Source organism: Cyclopterus lumpus, chromosome 2, assembly GCF_009769545.1.
Source record: "Cyclopterus lumpus isolate fCycLum1 chromosome 2, fCycLum1.pri, whole genome shotgun sequence".
In the NCBI taxonomy this organism is placed as follows: domain Eukaryota; kingdom Metazoa; phylum Chordata; class Actinopteri; order Perciformes; family Cyclopteridae; genus Cyclopterus; species Cyclopterus lumpus.
In genome coordinates this window covers 12,551,433-12,571,635 of record NC_046967.1, presented here as the reverse complement: position 1 = coordinate 12,571,635, position 20,203 = coordinate 12,551,433, and the positions used below count along the sequence as shown (strand labels likewise).

At 45.5% G+C, this 20,203-nt stretch overlaps 2 protein-coding genes across 5 annotated transcripts in view; one reads left to right on the top strand and one right to left on the bottom strand.

Moving 5' to 3' along the window:
* The window catches only part of arhgap1 (Rho GTPase activating protein 1), a 20,266-nt gene extending 4,531 nt beyond the window's left edge, over positions 1-15,735 (bottom strand). The window contains exons 1-12 of the mRNA XM_034549421.1: positions 15,474-15,735; positions 12,018-12,247; positions 8,768-8,866; positions 8,537-8,624; positions 5,708-5,839; positions 4,994-5,080; positions 3,559-3,657; positions 3,177-3,284; positions 2,656-2,732; positions 2,490-2,567; positions 1,101-1,229; positions 4-107 (exon numbers count right to left, since the gene is read on the bottom strand). Of these exons, the coding sequence (XP_034405312.1) occupies positions 4-107; positions 1,101-1,229; positions 2,490-2,567; positions 2,656-2,732; positions 3,177-3,284; positions 3,559-3,657; positions 4,994-5,080; positions 5,708-5,839; positions 8,537-8,624; positions 8,768-8,866; positions 12,018-12,141 (1,125 nt within the window). The 5' untranslated portion in view covers positions 12,142-12,247; positions 15,474-15,735. The remainder of the gene's footprint in view (positions 1-3; positions 108-1,100; positions 1,230-2,489; positions 2,568-2,655; positions 2,733-3,176; positions 3,285-3,558; positions 3,658-4,993; positions 5,081-5,707; positions 5,840-8,536; positions 8,625-8,767; positions 8,867-12,017; positions 12,248-15,473) is intronic.
* Positions 15,458-20,203, top strand: arl6ip6 (ADP-ribosylation factor-like 6 interacting protein 6). 4 transcript variants are annotated; one of them, XM_034549442.1, is made up of 7 exons: positions 15,458-15,573; positions 15,763-15,858; positions 16,046-16,105; positions 17,467-17,858; positions 18,880-18,933; positions 19,550-19,676; positions 19,806-20,203. In XM_034549442.1, exons 4-7 carry the CDS (start codon positions 17,669-17,671, stop codon positions 19,897-19,899), a joined length of 465 nt encoding a protein of 154 aa, XP_034405333.1. In that variant the 5' UTR covers positions 15,458-15,573; positions 15,763-15,858; positions 16,046-16,105; positions 17,467-17,668; the 3' UTR covers positions 19,900-20,203. The 4 variants fall into 4 exon arrangements, with proteins under 4 accessions (XP_034405333.1, XP_034405343.1, XP_034405324.1 ...); XM_034549452.1 differs by lacking the exon at positions 16,046-16,105 and having other exon boundaries at positions 17,537-17,858; XM_034549433.1 differs by lacking the exon at positions 16,046-16,105.

Sequence of the window (20,203 nt, the reverse complement as noted above, 5' to 3'; positions counted from 1 at the left end):
TACCTGAGCCAGGAAGGTGATGAGGAATCGGAGGGATGTGTAGTTCTCCTCTGGCAGCGACTCCACCAGTGTCTTCATAAAAGCCACCTGGCCGTCACTGGATACAGCTGGCACACAACAGACAGACACCGTTAGAGCTCGTTGAGGATGTCAATCACCACGTGGACATCAGAAATCATGTCACATAGGAACAACTGCATGAACGATGACTTGTAGTGTAAAGCGCTTCGAGTGCTCGGAAGACTACAAAGTCCAGTTACCATTTACTGATATAATACCAGGAGACCTGCTCAGGAGAAGTGTCCCAGACGAGGGTCTGTTGAGCTGAGAAGAATTTTCTTTTCCCAGTATGTGTTTCTATGACACATTTGAAAGTTTCTTCATGTAAATGTGCTCAGGACTGGACCAGCATCATGCAGGATTATTTCTGGCACGATTGGATGATGTTTCACCCACTTTCTATGTATTGGGATCCACGCCACGTCAAGGTTCTTTGGTGAAAACTCACCATTTTTATAACTATTCATCTTTAACGTGTTTAGATCATTCTTAAACAAAATTGAAGTCGATGGGATGAATGTTGTGGGAGGAATGTGTAAAAGTAAAATGGCGAAAAATGACAAAAACGGCCAAATTGGGCGAATTACTGTAGCACCCCCTAGTGTTTTGTTGTGCAGGTTACAGGATGCAATGTGCACATATACTTGAGTGATTAGGCCCAATTGTCATTTTTTAAAACCCAAATTTGACTTTGACCAAGTGAGTTTTCGTGTATGGCAAGTACCCCAAAAATGTACAAAAATAAGAATCATAGGACTAATTAAAATTAGGCGAATGGTGTACCACTAGGAGGCGCTATAGAGACATTTCTTTCTACCTAAATGCGAGACCCCCAGAATATCACATTTTTCACCAGTCCTGATATGCATTTCAACTTTGGGGAGTTTTGGGATATGATGAAGCCCTTAAAAAAGGCAATTCAATTGCCAGAATAATACTAATAAAAATGTCAATAGGGCCATCATCATACTAATAATAATAAACATACCAGTTTCAATAGGATCCTCCTAACAAAAACAGTAGTGAATGTGTGAACATACAGCTGAAGTTGACAACGTCGTTGTAGAGCTGGAAGGTCAGCAGAGGCTCAGGTAATTCCCTCAGGAAGGTCTTCAGAATCACAGCAGCCAAGTGGATGTCTTCCATCTCTGTGAAGTTCACTGCCACGCCTTCAAAACACACAAAAAGATGCACAATAAGAAACTCCAGCACAACCGGTGCATCGACATGTTCCCTTAGCCCATCACAGTGGGGTCACCAGGTCATTTGGTTAGGGGGTTAGGGGCTTAAGCCTCGGACAACATTTTAAATGCAATGCTGTGCCACATGCCTCGCTGTACTGACCAGGTATTACTAACTACTAGTGTTCATCCCCTATGTTTTTGACTAAAGATGTCCCTTTCTTTTCTCCACCAGCTGCTGCCCTGTGTGCCTGAAGGTCAAAGCGGCCTTGTCCCATCACCTGTGAAGGTCACACAGGGTGGCCAACAAGCAGAGAGAAGACTTGAATATGAACTCGACAACAACGACGTGCACGTTAATGTGCAAGCTGTAAGAGAGCAGGCCACATTAAACCAGCCCTGTCCAATAAGGTCCATCAGAGCAGAGTCCTCCCCAAGGTCAGCAGGGTTCAATTCTTCATATGGTACCAGACCTCTTCACCTGGCAGTTCATGGACAACATGGAGGGGATGAGGAGGTACGCACCATTTCCCATTCAAATGAAGCGGTTATGACACAAGCCTGATGGAGCGGACAAAAACTATAACAACGGAGAATTTCCATCTCAGAAATATTGACCAACTCTTGCCAACTCTCTCAGGCCCGTCTCTCCGGTGAGGACTGTGAGAGCCACAATGGGTCATTTGAACAAGTGGTGGAGCTGCACCAGTTTAAAGTGAAGGCCTTTACGGGTCTGCTCTCATATCGAGGGTCAGCCTGCGGAGGTGACAGGATCCCTATGAGACCGTTGGCATGTCTGAACGGACACTACAAAGATATCCATGGAAATAAACCTGCTAAAGGTGCTTTTCTACCTTCTCTTGATCGCTCTGTAATCTCATCAGACTGCTCAACGGCCACTCGGACAGCTTTCAGACTCAGATGTCCATCGAAACGTTGTGACTCGATACTGGACTCCAGTGCACTTTGCTTACACTTGCCATCCAACAATTATAAATGATGTTAGCATCTAGGTTTCTTCTCCCAGTTTGAATCCTTAGCCAATCAGGCTTCACGTTTGGGAAACAGTGACTGCACAGCAACCCGGGCTGCCATACAGTGAGACTCCCCTACGCAGTAAGTTCACCTTTATACTGGACAACTGTTCAGATATCAAATGTTGGCACAAGGCGATCACAAGCAGCCAACGTGGATCTTCATAACACATCCCCATTTCCTGCATGGACAGGAAGTCAATACACAGCTTACCAGAGTTGTATCTGAGCTGGACGTCCTTCACCAGAGTCACATTGGCAGACCGTCTGAAGATCCCTTCAATCTCCAAACCTGAAGCAGGACAACATGCATGAACACCACATGTTCACTTGTTCAAAGTTAAACGTGTACATTCTGAGTTTCTATCGCCAGGGGTTACCTTGCTCTGAAAGGAAGCTGATGGTGTCTCTCATCACCGAGGGAATATGGTCCCCATCTGGGTTCCTCTGTCTCAGCCTGGCAAACACACTCAGGCGTTAACTTAAACCAGCCAGTCAGTGTAGGTTGATACAATACATCCCTGACCTTTATGCATTCAACGTTTAGACACTACAAGTTAGAATCCGTCATTCAAAGCCTTACTTAAGTAAAACTACGTTCGTATTGATTATGGTTGTGCTATTTGTAACGTCTGTATATACAGTTGAGTCTGCAGCAATGCACTACATGCTCTAAGATCCTCATGTGTTTGTAGTGCTCTTCTGTGAGAACCACAGCTCTGTGTTTTTGTGATGATGCACTTCGAGAACAGAAAGAGTTCAAAGTAACTACGGCTCCTCGATGAATGTACACTGTTTGCCTCTGAAATGGAGTAGAAGTATAAAGCTGCATGAAAGTACCTTGAATGTGTACTCAAGCACAGTACTATATAGTTACATCAGCAGAGATCTGGAGACTCACAGTGCGAGTGGCACCCCGAACACCTGGTTGGGGAGGGGGGGGCTGTGCAGAGGAGACGGGGGAGGCTGGGCGCTGGGTTTCAGAGACGCTCTCAACTTGTTGTCGTAGCTGAAACACAGAAGATCAGATAGTCAACGTTAACATCTGTGGATTCAAAGAGTTCACAAAGATGAAAAGCTTTCAATCATTTCTGGGTTGAACTGTAACTGAGAAACAGACATTTAAAACCCATACCTATTAACATGCAGTAAGAAATCAAATGAGAATCATATTGAAAGACATTTGGACTACATCTGGACCGACATTAGGGATGTCCTACGTGAGTGTAGCCCTCTGAGGCACATTGTAATGAGTGTATAACATGAAGTGAATGAGCTCTTACTCTTTGACCCGGGCAGGAATGAGCAGCTGCTCACACTTCACCACGTCCTCCAGCTCACTCAGGTAGCTCACGTAGTTGATCTTCCTGCCAAACTTAAAACTACAGACAGAGAGGACATCAGCTTCACGCTTCAGTTGTTCTCATCTCGTTTAGTGCGAGTGATGATAACGTTGGATTGACACTGCCATCACAGGGATTATGACCAATACACATGAAACTAAGTAATAACAAACTAGGAGTTCATTTGATAAACGTTTATATTTTGAAAGTGTCCCAGTAAGCCATCACAGGATGACAGTGAATACACATTCATAACAGGACACTGAAACTGAAGCAGCTAAATGGAATGCAGCCATCTGCCATTTGATTATCGACCTTGTGCTTTTCCTCCCAAGGTCGCACATCAGTTGTGTGACTTTCTACATCATGATAGTTTATTTGAGGACTTTCAGTCAGGATTTAGAAAACACCACAGAGACAGCACTGGAGAAGACTACTAATGACCTCCTAATGCATCAGATAAAGGACTCATCTCGGTACTGGTCTTGTTAGACCTTAGTGCTGATAAAGGACTCATCTCTGTACTGGTCTTGTTAGACCTTAGTGCTGATAAAGGACTCATCTCTGTACTGGTCTTGTTAGACCTTAGTGCTGATAAAGGACTCATCTCTGTACTGGTCTTGTTAGACCTTAGTGCTGATAAAGGACTCATCTATGGACTGGTCTTGTTAGACCTTAGTGCTGATAAAGGACTCATCTCTGTACTGGTCTTGTTAGACCTTAGTGCTGATAAAGGACTCATCTCTGTACTGGTCTTGTTAGACCTTAGTGCTGATAAAGGACTCATCTCTGGACTGGTCTTGTTAGACCTTAGTGCTGATAAAGGACTCATCTCTGTACTGGTCTTGTTAGACCTTAGTGCTGATAAAGGACTCATCTCTGGACTGGTCTTGTTAGACCTTAGTGCTGATAAAGGACTCATCTCTGGACTGGTCTTGTTAGACCTTAGTGCTGATAAAGGACTCATCTCTGTACTGGTCTTGTTAGACCTTAGTGCTGATAAAGGACTCATCTCCGTACTGGTCTTGTTAGACCTTAGTGCTGATAAAGGACTCATCTCTGTACTGGTCTTGTTAGACCTTAGTGCTGATAAAGGACTCATCTCTGGACTGGTCTTGTTAGACCTTAGTGCTGATAAAGGACTCATCTCTGGACTGGTCTTGTTAGACCTTAGTGCTGATAAAGGACTCATCTCTGGACTGGTCTTGTTAGACCTTAGTGCTGATAAAGGACTCATCTCTGTACTGGTCTTGTTAGACCTTAGTGCTGATAAAGGACTCATCTCTGGACAAAGGAGTAAACAATGATGACTCACACTCTAAAAGCCTAATGTTTAACATGTAAACATGTCAATGTCCATGTATATTTATTTAACCTGATGATTGGTTTGAAGAGGATCAGCAAAGTCTTGATGAACATGGTGGGATGGACGATATACAGAGCCTTGATGTTCTTCTTGTACCTGAGAATACAGACAGATGCTATTCAGACAACATGTCCTGTACAGTTAATAAGGAAACATCTAAGCAGTGTGTAGAGTATGCTGGTTTCTGAATGTCCTCTCACAGAATGAATCCAACGTACTTCTCACGACAGTGTGCTTCTAATTGTTTCTGCTTGGTCATAGTTCAGTGATCTAAAACATCACTATTACATTTTAGAACGTTGTGTCAGTTTTTATTGTCAATCATTGATCATCCATGTTGGTCAAAAGAGGTTGTTCTGGTAAAGTAAAATGTCCCTTACCGATAGCACTTTAGTAGCACTTAAATGGCATTTACTGATAGCACTTTGTAGTTTAACTTTATTGAAGAAACTGTACTTGCTTGATTCTTGTTGTTCTGAGTTTGGACTCATGGTTTAATGCACTTATTGTAAGTCGCTTTGGATAAAAGCGTCAGCTAAATGACATGTAATGTAATGTAATGTAATGTAAAGCAGGTCTACGAGGCTATTATTTTGAACACATCTAACAAAGACAAGTGAAGTCACTTCTCATCTGGTCTGTGTGTGACATGCAGATATTAAGTGATGTGTGATATTGAGCTATCAAATCAAACACAATTGAATGTGATGTTCTTGAGCTTACTTCCTGTCAAACTCCCTGTAAGCGTCTCGTAGCCAGCTGAGAGAGGGTTTGTTTTCACTGGTCAGCCCGTGGTGGAAATAGATCAGCGTGTAGTCGCTTTCCACGTACTGGTCCAGAGTCCCTTTAAGGTACCTGCAGAACATACAAGTGTTCATCAACTGGACTCAACGTACTGGTCCAGAGTCCCTTTAAGGTACCTGCAGAACATACAAGTGTTCATCAACTGGACTCAACGTACTGGTCCAGAGTCCCTTTAAGGTACCTGCAGAACATACAAGTGTTCATCAACTGGACTCAACGTACTGGTCCAGAGTCCCTTTAAGGTACCTGCAGACAATACAAGTGTTCATCAACTGGACTCAACGTACTGGTCCAGAGTCCCTTTAAGGTACCTGCAGAACATACAAGTGTTCATCAACTGGACTCAACGTACTGGTCCAGTGTCCCTTTAAGGTACCTGCAGAACATACAAGTGTTCATCAACTGGACTCAACGTACTGGTCCAGTGTCCCTTTAAGGTACCTGCAAACAATACAAGTGTTCATCAACTGGACTCAACGTACTGGTCCAGAGTCTCTTTAAGGTACCCGCAGAACATACAAGTGTTCATCAACTGGACTCAACGTACTGGTCCAGAGTCCCTTTAAGGTACCTGCAAACAATACAAGTGTTCATCAACTGGACTCAACGTACTGGTCCAGAGTCCCTTTAAGGTACCTGCAGAACATACAAGTGTTCATCAACTGGACTCAACGTACTGGTCCAGAGTCCCTTTAAGGTACCTGCAAACAATACAAGTGTTCATCAACTGGACTCAACGTACTGGTCCAGAGTCTATTTAAGGTACCCGCAGAACATACAAGTGTTCATCAACTGGACTCAACGTACTGGTCCAGAGTCCCTTTAAGGTACCTGCAAACAATACAAGTGTTCATCAACTGGACTCAACGTACTGGTCCAGAGTCCCTTTAAGGTACCTGCAGAACATACAAGTGTTCATCAACTGGACTCAACGTACTGGTCCAGAGTCCCTTTAAGGTACCTGCAAACAATACAAGTGTTCATCAACTGGACTCAACGTACTGGTCCAGAGTCCCTTTAAGGTACCTGCAAACAATACAAGTGTTCATCAACTGGACTCAACGTACTGGTCCAGAGTCCCTTTAAGGTACCTGCAGAACATACAAGTGTTCATCAACTGGACTCAACGTACTGGTCCAGAGTCCCTTTAAGGTACCTGCAGACAATACAAGTGTTCATCAACTGGACTCAACGTACTGGTCCAGAGTCCCTTTAAGGTACCTGCAGAACATACAAGTGTTCATCAACTGGACTCAACGTACTGGTCCAGAGTCTCTTTAAGGTACCTGCAGAACATACAAGTGTTCATCAACTGGACTCAACGTACTGGTCCAGAGTCCCTTTAAGGTACCTGCAAACAATACAAGTGTTCATCAACTGGACTCAACGTACTGGTCCAGAGTCCCTTTAAGGTACCTGCAGAACATACAAGTGTTCATCAACTGGACTCAACGTACTGGTCCAGAGTCCCTTTAAGGTACCTGCAAACAATACAAGTGTTCATCAACTGGACTCAACGTACTGGTCCAGAGTCCCTTTAAGGTACCTGCAGACAATACAAGTGTTCATCAACTGGACTCAACGTACTGGTCCAGAGTCCCTTTAAGGTACCTGCAAACAATACAAGTGTTCATCAACTGGACTCAACGTACTGGTCCAGAGTCCCTTTAAGGTACCTGCAGAACATACAAGTGTTCATCAACTGGACTCAACGTACTGGTCCAGAGTCCCTTTAAGGTACCTGCAAACAATACAAGTGTTCATCAACTGGACTCAACGTACTGGTCCAGTGTCCCTTTAAGGTACCTGCAAACAATACAAGTGTTCATCAACTGGACTCAACGTACTGGTCCAGAGTCCCTTTAAGATACCTGCAGAATATACAAGTGTTCATCAACTGGACTCAACGTACTGGTCCAGAGTCCCTTTAAGGTACCTGCAGAACATACAAGTGTTCATCAACTGGACTCAACGTACTGGTCCAGAGTCCCTTTAAGGTACCTGCAAACAATACAAGTGTTCATCAACTGGACTCAACGTACTGGTCCAGAGTCCCTTTAAGGTACCTGCAGAACATACAAGTGTTCATCAACTGGACTCAACGTACTGGTCCAGAGTCCCTTTAAGGTACCCGCAGAACATACAAGTGTTCATCAACTGGACTCAACGTACTGGTCCAGAGTCCCTTTAAGATACCCGCAGACAATACAAGTGTTCATCAACTGGACTCAACGTACTGGTCCAGTTTTACCAAGGGACCACATGTTCATCAACAATCTGAAGTGATATTTCCATTCACAGTTACACATTATTGAGACACTTTGAAAAAACAAGAAACTAAATGGTTAGAAGACTTCCAAGAGTTTGGACTTCTGTGGTGCTCCTGCTCCTACAAAGTGTTTATGACGGTAAATCACAAACATCTCCACCCTTTTGGCTCCAAACTGGATGAACAGGACTCTCTGAATCTAGTAGAACATCTGTCATAATACTTCAAATTGCTTGTGATTGTAATCAAGACACAAACAGGGGTATTTACACAGCACACAGTAGTTATGAAGTTAGTACAGAGTAGTGTGTATAAAATAGGATTTTAGTGTCTGATGCCCTATTGTTCATCTCTCACTGAATATAAGTGTTATTATTCTATACACAGAAGCTTATGAACTAAATCATTTCACACATGAATTGCATATAATATCTATTTTCCAGTTCTCTAGTTGTTAAATGAGCTGGAGCTATTCTTACATCAGCAGCTTGTGATGGTCCAGTTGGTGCTGAGGAGGCATCCGGCACGCATTGAACACAATGACCTTCCTCCCAAAGTTATCATCACCTACACACACACACACACACACACAGAGGAAGACAGTACCTGTTTACTGGATTACATAGAGTTACAGTCCAATTTATGCAAATGAGCAGTCCTTGTAAGAGATAAAACTCAACTATGCATGTCTATGTGAGGGTAAGACTGACCTGCCACTTCAATGATCTGATGCCTGGCGATGTCATAGAAGGGGTGGTCCCACGGCAGGTGGGGGGAGTCAGCGTCGAAACGCTGAGAGATGTCCGTCTCTGGGAAACACACACACACAAATACATCAAAGTCCTGTCACCTGTATGCTAGATGGGCGTCACCTGTATGCTAGATGGGGGTCACCTGTATGCTAGATGGGGGTCACCTGTATGCTAGATGGGCGTCACCTGTATGCTAGATGGGGGTCACCTGTAGGCTAGATGAGGGTCACCTGTATGCTAGATGGGGGTCACCTGTAGGCTAGATGTGGGTAACCTGTATGCTAGATGGGGGTCACCTGTAGGCTAGATGAGGGTCACCTGTAGGCTGGATGAGGGTCACCTGTATGCTAGATGGGGGTCACCTGTAGGCTAGATGGGGGTCACCTGTAGGCTAGATAGGGGTCACCTGTAGGCTAGATGAGGGTCACCTGTAGGCTAGATGGGGGTCACCTGTAGGATAGATGAGGGTCACCTGTAGGCTAGATGGGGGTCACCTGTAGGCTAGATGAGGGTCACCTGTAGCCTAGATGAGGGTCACCTGTAGGCTAGATGGGGGTCACCTGTATGCTAGATGGGGGTCACCTATAGGCTAGATGAGGGTCACCTATAGGCTAGATGAGGGTCACCTGTAGGGTAGATGGGGGTCACCTGTAGGCTAGATAAGGGCCACCTGTAGGCTAGATGTGGGTAACCTGTATGCTAGATAAGGGCCACCTGTATGCTAGATGGGGGTCACCTGTATGCTAGATAAGGGCCACCTGTAGGCTAGATGGGGGTCACCTGTAGGCTAGATGTGGGTAACCTGTATGCTAGATAAGGGCCACCTGTAGGCTAGATGGGGGTCACCTGTATGCTAGATAAGGGCCACCTGTATGCTAGATGAGGGTCACCTGTATGCTAGATGAGGGTCACCTGTATGCTAGATGGGGGTCACCTGTATGCTAGATGAGGGTCACCTGTAGGCTAGATGAGGGTCACCTGTATGCTAGATGGGGGTCACCTGTAGGCTAGATAAGGGCCACCTGTAGGCTAGATGGGGGTCACCTGTAGGCTAGATGGGGGTCACCTGTAGGCTAGATGGGGGTCACCTGTAGGCTAGATAAGGGCCACCTGTAGGCTAGATGTGGGTAACCTGTATGCTAGATGGGGGTCACCTGTAGGCTAGATGAGGGTCACCTGTAGGCTAGATGGGGGTCACCTGTATGCTAGATGGGGGTCACCTGTAGGCTAGATGAGTCACCTGTAGGCTAGATGGGGGTCACCTGTAGGCTAGATAAGGGCCACCTGTATGCTAGATGAGGGTCACCTGTATGCTAGATGAGGGTCACCTGTAGGCTAGATGGGGGTCACCTGTAGGCTAGATAAGGGCCACCTGTAGGCTAGATGGGGGTCACCTGTATGCTAGATAAGGGCCACCTGTATGCTAGATGAGGGTCACCTGTATGCTAGATGAGGGTCACCTGTAGGCTAGATAAGGGCCACCTGTAGGCTAGATGGGGGTCACCTGTAGGCTGGATAAGGGCCACCTGTAGGCTAGATGGGGGTCACCTGTATGCTAGATAAGGGCCACCTGTTGGCTAGATAAGGGCCACCTGTAGGCTAGATGGGGGTCACCTGTATGCTAGATAAGGGCCACCTGTTGGCTAGATAAGGGCCACCTGTAGGCTAGATGGGGGTCACCTGTAGGCTAGATGAGGGCCACCTGTAGGCTAGATAAGGGCCACCTGTAGGCTAGATGTGGGTAACCTGTATGCTAGATAAGGGCCACCTGTAGGCTAGATGGGGGTCACCTGTAGGCTAGATGAGGGTCACCTGTAGGCTAGATGGGGGTCACCTGTAGGCTAGATGAGGGTCACCTGTATGCTAGATGGGGGTCACCTGTAGGCTAGATAAGGGCCACCTGTAGGCTAGATGGGGGTCACCTGTATGCTAGATAAGGGCCACCTGTATGCTAGATGAGGGTCACCTGTATGCTAGATGAGGGTCACCTGTAGGCTAGATGAGGGTCACCTGTAGGCTAGATGAGGGTCACCTGTAGGCTAGATGAGGGTCACCTGTATGCTAGATGGGGGTCACCTGTAGGCTAGATGACGGTCACCTGTATGCTAGATGAGGGTCACCTGTAGGCTAGATGAGGGTCACCTGTAGGCTAGATGAGGGTCACCTGTATGCTAGATGGGGGTCACCTGTAGGCTAGATGACGGTCACCTGTCGGCTAGATAAGGGCCACCTGTAGGCTAGATAAGGGCCACCTGTAGGCTAGATGGGGGTCACCTGTAGGCTAGATAAGGGCCACCTGTAGGCTAGATGGGGGTCACCTGTATGCTAGATAAGGGCTAGATAAGGGCCTCATCTAGCATACAGGTGTATGCTAGATGAGGGTCACCTGTATGCTAGATGAGGGTCACCTGTAGGCTAGATGAGGGTCACCTGTAGGCTAGATGAGGGTCACCTGTATGCTAGATGGGGGTCACCTGTAGGCTAGATGACGGTCACCTGTAGGCTAGATAAGGGCCACCTGTAGGCTAGATGGGGGTCACCTGTATGCTAGATAAGGGCCACCTGTCGGCTAGATAAGGGCCACCTGTAGGCTAGATAAGGGCCACCTGTAGGCTAGATGGGGGTCACCTGTAGGCTAGATAAGGGCCACCTGTAGGCTAGATGGGGGTCACCTGTATGCTAGATAAGGGCCACCTGTCGGCTAGATAAGGGCCACCTGTAGGCTAGATGGGGGTCACCTGTATGCTAGATAAGGGCCACCTGTCGGCTAGATAAGGGCCACCTGTAGGCTAGATAAGGGCCACCTGTAGGCTAGATGGGGGTCACCTGTAGGCTAGATAAGGGCCACCTGTAGGCTAGATGGGGGTCACCTGTATGCTAGATAAGGGCCACCTGTCGGCTAGATAAGGGCCACCTGTAGGCTAGATGGGGGTCACCTGTATGCTAGATAAGGGCCACCTGTCGGCTAGATAAGGGCCACCTGTAGGCTAGATGAGGGTCACCTGTAGGCTAGATGGGGGTCACCTGTAGGCTAGATGAGGGTCACCTGTAGGCTAGATGGGGGTCACCTGTAGGCTAGATGGGGGTCACCTGTAGGCTAGATAAGGGCCACCTGTAGGCTAGATAAGGGCCACCTGTAGGCTAGATGGAGGTCACCTATAGGCAGGCCTATGGCTTGAACTTAGCCCCAGTCCAGAACATCTCTCACCTGACTTGCTGAGCGTGGACTCATCAGCGGGCCACTGCTGGTCCTCGATGGTCTCCAGCTTCAGCTGACCCAACTGGGCAGTCGCAGGGTCTTCACCCAATTCTACCAGCAGCTCAGAAGACATCACACACACTATAGAAGGGCGCCAGACACACACACACACACACACACTCACGCTGCACTGTGATGTCTCACACACACACACACAAAGCTGGGTCTTCCACAGAGTCCTGCAAGACAGAGACACCTGGGGTCAGATGTATGTGAGACATTTAAAATAATGAATGAACTACTCTGAACTCTACTGCAAGTCAACAATAACAACACATAAAGGGCTTTTTCTTTTTAAACATTGTGTGTTTGCATCACAAAGTAAGCTCGAGTGAACACGAGTGTGTTAGTTGTGGTATTTTTATCATCGAGTCGTGATGTAACTCACGTGGTGTGCCAAGACGCTAGTTGAACCGGGATGCTCGGTGTAAATAAAGATAAGACTTCATTTACGTTGCCCGTAGCAACCCCAACCTTCTTTGAGTTGAGGCTGGAATACGAGTAGACGTCACAGTAAAGGTTCTCAAAGGTTCTCCGCTGTTTTAGGGTCTTGTTATTGGGTCTGTGGTAACTCATTCTGTCACGCTCCACAAGAACCATGTTCACGTCCCACCGCCCCAAAAACAACCAAATGAATTATTATTTTACTTTATTCTGTTTGTGACTCCATCTGTGCTTTTTCAAATAATAGAATAGAGGACATTGCATCACTTTCAACCAGACGGCTCCATCAGACCAAAACAAATACAATGGGCATAACAATGCAAATAAAGTTATATCTGTGCAAAGAAAAACTCATATTTGGCAAGAAAAAGCTTATTGTGGCATTTCAAGATAATAACAATAAAGTGCAACCTGTGAAAAACTAAACAAGTTTAAATATGTGTCAATAAAGACTTTTACAATGCATATCTTTTCAAAACAACAATAATGGGACAGACCAGTGTTCCCCTTGAGCCTCACCCTAACCTCTCTCTCTCACACACACACACACACACACACACACACACACACACACACACACACACACACACACACACACACACACACACACACACACACACACACACACACACACACACACACACACACACACACACACACACACACACACACACACACACACACACACACACACACACACACACACACGGGGGACCTTTGCTGGACTAGACTAGATGCCCCAGGTGTATGGAGGACCTTTGCTGGACTAGACTAGATGCCCCAGGTGTATGGGGGACCTTTGCTGGACTAGACTAGATGCCCCAGGTGTATGGAGGACCTTTGCTGGACTCAACTAGATGCCCCAGGTGTCACAGGGCTGAAATAATGTGTTGATGAGCACACACTTTTGCAAAATAATGAGAAAGGGGACTTCAGACAATTCATCCACACGTCATGGTCTTCACCAATGAATGCAGTCAGTGAGCGGAGGAGCTTTGGTCATGTGACCACCTACTGGAATACTCTCCCTGTTGTCATGTGACTGAAGATCTACACTACCCCGTCTATCTGATTTCAGTGTGAAAACTAAATCAGATCCAACGGTTTGCCATTTCTACTTGATAAATGACTAAACAATAAATAGATGATTATGGATTGTTGGATTTTCATTTCTAATTCCCAAACCATTCTTCTTCCCTCCACCAGGAGGACTTTCCCTCCTTTTCTCATCACCTGATTGCACCAACGGTGAAAAAACAATCTGACCCTTTCAATAAAATACGAGGTAATGTTGAACATGTGTTTGTATCCTAGTTAGCTGGAGCATAAGCGCTGATAAGATGTCCACTCTGCTCGTCAAGGCCGACCGGCCTCCAGTGAAGATCTGCTGAGGATGAAGCTCAACCTCACCTCCTCAACTTGTTCATGCTCCTTCATTAAGGTTGATATCCTCCAACCAGGGTGTTCTCTTCCATATCCTCTTCAAATCTCGAACGTTCAATAAGATTATTAGCTGTCGTCAAGGAACGCAGCCTATAAATATGAATAACTACGAATGCTTATCAGAACACATGGCGATGCCGTTGACTTCCGCCCAGTAGACGTAACTGAATGTAGCCTCTGTTAGTTAGCCGTCAGCGTGCTGCTGCTAACGCTACCAGCTCTCCTGTCCTACTAACCTGGCTGCGTCTGGAGCCGGTCCTGGCTCCTGGGCCCTGACCCCTGACTCCTGCCCCTGGCCTGGGCTGCTTCCTCATTGGCCCTGCCTCCTTCTTTGTGCCTCTTGCCTCATTGGCCCGCCTCTTTCATGATGGGCCCTGCCTCCTGCCTCCTGTCTCTGTGGCCTTGCCTCCTGCCTCCGTGGCCCTGCCTCCTGCCTCCGTGGCCCTGTTTCCTGCCTCCGTGGCCCTGCCTCCTGCCTCTGTGGCCCTGCCTCCTGCCTCCGTGGCCCTGTTTCCTGCCTCCGTGGCCCTGCCTCCTGCCTCCGTGGCCCTGCCTCCTGCCTCCGTGGCCCTGTTTCCTGCCTCCGTGGCCCTGCCTCCTGCCTCCGTGGCCCTGCCTCCTGCCTCTGTGGCCCTGCCTCCTGTCTCTGTGGCCCTGCCTCCTGCCTCCGTGGCCCTGCCTCCTGCCTCTGTGGCCCTGCCTCCTGCCTCTGTGGCCCTGCCTCCTGTCTCTGTGGCCCTGCCTCCTGCCTCCGTGGCCCTGCCTCCTGCCTCTGTGGCCCTGCCTCCTGTCTCTGTGGCCCTGCCTCCTGTCTCTGTGGCCCTGTTTCCTGCCTCCGTGGCCCTGCCTCCTGCTGATGCCCCCCCCCCTCTCTTCCTCCTCTCATTTCATGGATTGTGGATTGATTTCAGTTTGATGGTTCAGGGTCTGCAGATGGACATTAGCTAGTACGAAGCTCTTTTAGAGATCAAAGTATTTCTGATGAAAATATGAATAATAAAGTGAAGTGTTGACGAGTGTGCATCCTATAAGACGTGTTAAGTAAACCTTAACTTGCTTCTACACACCTTTCCTAAAGTATGGATTAAAGATAATTGATTCATAATCACAGTAATATGAGGAGCCCGGCCCAGTGGACCCCGTATGGTCCAATCATGTGTGTTAGCTACGTCATAATAATACAGCTCTCGGCGTGTCTGCTGATGAAGACTACAGGTGGGCCGTGACGTCACGCCCTGAAGCGAGGTCAAGAGGAAGGATACCCCTTCAGCAGAGGGTCCGGGCTACGACACATGCGCATTGGGTCCCGGTCCGTCTCCGTGAAGAAATACGTGTTTAATACGACGTGCGGAACAAAGCCGCGACCCGGAGCCCCGGACTGGGCTTAGTCCCCGTACCAGCACACCTTAGCACGACGCCCCGCGGAAGCCTCACGCGACCGCCGTGTGCGCGCGCCCCGGTGGTTAGGTCGTCGTTCGACCGAAGCACATGAACGGCGGAGTGTTTCTTCTACGTTACCGTGACGGCGAGGCGGCGGTTCCTCCGGTAGGCTATGTGGCGTCTCAGGGAACCGTAGTACCGGACACTTGGTCAACAAGCTGCGTCAACACCTCTTCCGGTTGGTTATTTTCAAAATAAAGCGATGCCTTCCTGTTTGTGCGGTCCATATGGTCACGCTCATGTGTGTTGTAATTATCGATGGTATCTCTTCACTTGTTGTTTTTTCTTTTCTTTTCTTTTCATATGTTTGTTCTGTTCCTGCCAAAATAAAACTGAACTCGCGTGCGCCTCCTCGTGGTCTTCTAAGGCACAACCGGAAGCCACTGGCCCTGGGCGAGATGACGTCACCTTCTGTTGTGCGGTGCTTCGGCGTTCTCCTTCTGCAGATAACAACACTTATGAGGTATTACTTTTGTTCATATAGCGCTTCACTCAAATAGAGGGTATGATAATTGGTTGAAGTCTTTGGCATAAAGACGACGTTCACATGTGATTCACCGGCCACCATCAACACCGGATTCATGTAAAGTAGCCTGATCGATTTGTGTGGCTTAAACTGATATTGATGATTGGGAGTTTTTAAAACACAGATGATGAAATATTGGCAATTTCTTTGCATTCGGTCAAAGCCAGTGACATTGTACAAGGAGGTATGTATCCAGCTGCCGTTATTGATTGGTTAATAATGGAGGGAGAGCAACCATATTTATGTTAAGTCATGTAAATATACACATCATTATGTTTCTGTGTTCTGTTTCTGTGTTCTGTGTTCTATGTTTCTATGTTCTGTGTTCTATTTTTCTATGTTCTGTGTTCTATTTTTCTATGTTCTGTGTTCTATTTTTCTATGTTCTGTGTTCTATTGTTCTGTGTTCTATGTTTCTGTTTCTATGTTCTGTGTTCTATGTGTCTATGTTCTATGTTTCTGTGTTCTATGTTTCTGTTGTGTTTTTATGTTCTCTGTTCTGTTTTTATGTTCTCTGTTCTGTTTTTATGTTCTCTGTTCTGTGTTTCTATGTTTTCATTTTCTGTGTTCTATGTTTCTGTTGTGTTTTTATGTTCTCTGTTCTGTGTTTTTATGTTCTCTGTTCTATGTGTCTATGTTCTCTGTTCTGTGTTTCTATGTTTTCATTTTCTGTGTTCTATGTTTCTGTTGTGTTTTTATGTTCTCTGTTCTGTTTTTATGTTCTCTGTTCTGTGTTTTTATGTTCTCTGTTCTGTGTTTCTATGTTTTCATTTTCTGTGTTCTATGTTCTATGTTTCTGTGTTCTGTGTTCTATGTTTCTGTTGTGTTTTTATGTTCTCTGTTCTGTGTGTTCTCTGTTCTGTGTTTTTATGTTCTCTGTTCTGTGTTTCTATGTTTTCATTTTCTGTGTTCTATGTTTCTGTTGTGTTTTTATGTTCTCTGTTCTGTGTGTTCTCTGTTCTGTGTTTTTATGTTCTGTGTTTCTATGTTTTCATTTTCTGTGTTCTATGTTTCTGTGTTCTGTGTTCTATGTTTCTGTTGTGTTTTTATGTTCTCTGTTCTGTGTTTCTATGTTCTATGTTTCTGTGTTCTATGTTTCTGTTGTGTTTTTATGTTCTCTGTTCTGTGTGTTCTCTGTTCTGTGTTTTTATGTTCTCTGTTCTGTGTTTCTATGTTTTCATTTTCTGTGTTCTATGTTCTATGTTTCTGTGTTCTATGTTCTGTGTTCTATGTTTCTGTTGTGTTTTTATGTTCTGTGTTCTGTTTCTATGTTTCTGTTCTGTGTTTCTATGTTCTGTTTCTATGTTCTATATTTCTGTTCTATGTTTCTGTGTTCTATGTTTCTGTTGTGTTTTTATGTTCTGTGTTCTATATTTCTGTTCTATGTTTTATTTTCTATGTTTATGTTCTGTGTTCTATGTTTCTATGTTCTGTGTAAATGTAAAACCCTTTGTTGACCTTTTTTACGTCTCCATGCTCCACGGTGACGTCACATTGCTATGCATTGTGGGTAATTCCCTTCATCTGATGCTGACACGGAAACAGTCCATAGAGGACTCAACATATCCGCTCGAGACTCGAACACGCGACGGTTTGACACAACTAAACCCCCCAGACTAGGCGGGACCTGGACCAGGAGCTGGACCAGGAGCTGGACCGGGAGCTGGACCGGGACCGGGACTCAATCAGTTCCGGACTTCTGGACACGTCCCATCACGTCAAGGGACGTTAACCGGCACCGCCTTTCATGCGCAACAGGACCAGAGCAACAGACCGGAACCTTTTGATTCAGGACCCCTCCTGTGAGACCAGGACCATGTCAAGACCGGGACTACCGCCGTGCACCAAGCCGTGGTCGGCGCTGTCGGTGGTCTGCTCCGCCGGAGTGGTGGCCGCTGGAGGGGGGGTGTGCGCCCTCATCTACCCGATACTCAAAGGTACGCATGCGCGCGTGCACGGGGAGGGGGGGCAACACAACGATTCCTTCAAAACGTTCAAAACTTGTTATTAAATGTTATCTTAGTAATAACAAGATGACACATATATTAGTTATTACTACCACAAAGTAGTAATAACAAGATGACACATATATTAGTTATTACTACCACAAAGTAGTAATAACAAGATGACACATATATTAGTTATTACTACCACAAAGTAGTAATAACAAGATGAGACACATATATTAGTTATTACTACCACAAAGTAGTAATAACAAGATGAGACACATATGTTAGTAATAACTACCACAAAGTAGTAATAACAAGATGACACATGGATCAGTTATTACTACCACAAAGTAGTAATAACAAGATGACACATGGATCAGTTATAACTACCACAAAGTAGTAATAACAAGATGACACATGGATCAGTTATTACTACCACAAAGTAGTAATAACAAGATGACACATATATTAGTTATTACTACCACTAAGTAGTAATAACAAGATGACACATATATTAGTTATTACTACCACAAAGTAGTAATAACAAGATGACACATATATTAGTTATTACTACCACAAAGTAGTAATAACAAGATGACACATATATTAGTTATTACTACCACAAAGTAGTAATAACAAGATGAGACACATATATTAGTTATTACTACCACAAAGTAGTAATAACAAGATGAGACACATATGTTAGTAATAACTACCACAAAGTAGTAATAACAAGATGACACATGGATCAGTTTTTACTACCACAAAGTAGTAATAACAAGATGACACATGGATCAGTTATAACTACCACAAAGTAGTAATAACAAGATGACACATGGATCAGTTATTACTACCACAAAGTAGTAATAACAAGATGACACACATGGATTAGTTATTACTACCACAAAGTAGTAATAACAAGATGACACGCATATGTTAGTAATAACTACCACAAAGTAGTAATAACAATGATGAAGACCAGCACACTGATTCCTCGTGACCGTTTCAGAGCTGAGGGCGGAGAGAGTGAGCAGGCCGGATTGGACTGAAGAGAGGGTGCTGGGTGAGTACCACTTCCTGTTCCTTTAGTCCACATTCACAGCTGATCAGGATCACTGGTCTCCTCTTCAAGAGGGTCCTGTCCTAAATCTATGATTTAGTGCCATAAGCATTGAAGTAAGCAACAGTATTAATGTCTATGTAGTAAACAACTGACTGTCAAATTAAACAAAGACAATATTTATTATTATAGATTGAACTTGATTAATTATAAATAATACATCTTCTAATAATAAATACATTATCTTCTCTTATTTAATGTAAAATAAAGGCTGGATTTAAAACGTAAAGCTTTTGAAAAATGTGACTTTGAAAAGTACTTAATTTTAGAAAAAAATATTTTGACTGAATTGTCCTGCAGCTTTAAATGTAGTGTATTTATCAATGTAGCAATCAAAGTGTGTGTGTGTGTGTGTGTGTGTGTGTGTGTGTGTGTGTGTGTGTGTGTGTGTGTGTGTGTGTGTGTGTGTGTGTGTGTGTGTGTGTGTGTGTGTGTGTGTGTGTGTGTGTGTGTGTGTGTGTGTGTGTGTGTGTGTGTGTGTGTGTGTGTGTGTGTGTGTGTGTGTGTGTGTGTGTGTGTGTGTGTGTGTGTGTGTGTGTGTGTGTGTGTGTGTGTGTAGGTCTCTGGAGTATCCTGGTGCTGTCAGTCTTCGTAGGGTGTGTCTGCTGTTTCTTCTCATGGACCCTGACCGAGCTGGACTCGTATCGGCCGGCCGTTGTGTCGGGATCACCACGGACCCACTTGAGGTAACACACACTTAACTACACACACACATATCAGACCTGACAGTAAATATGACACATCATGAGCGTGAGGAATGTGTTGAACCACAGACAGCAGGCAGAGGCTCTAACGTGTGTGTGTGTGTGTTCTAGAGAGGTCTCTGACCCTGGTTGCCACATGGGTTGTGGTGTAGCGGTCCTGAATGGCATCATGGCGATGCTCACTGTCATCTGGAGCCTCATCTGACACACACACTCCCTCATCCAGGGCTCAGGTGCTCAGGGATCTGGTGCTGTTGGTGCTGCAGGCTGAAGACCAGATCCTAAAGACATCCTGTGTGGACTGAAGCAGCTGAAAAGAGAGATGTTGTGACAGGATATACATGATGGACTGTCCACTATGTATGCCATATCAGTATGTGTGAGGTAACATATAATATTTGTTTAGGCTGATAAACGATCTGGTGGAGGTCTCAATGAATTGGTGTTGGGAGATCAGTGCCATTAAAATGGAATATTTATTTTTGGAAATAAAGTCATAATAAATAATA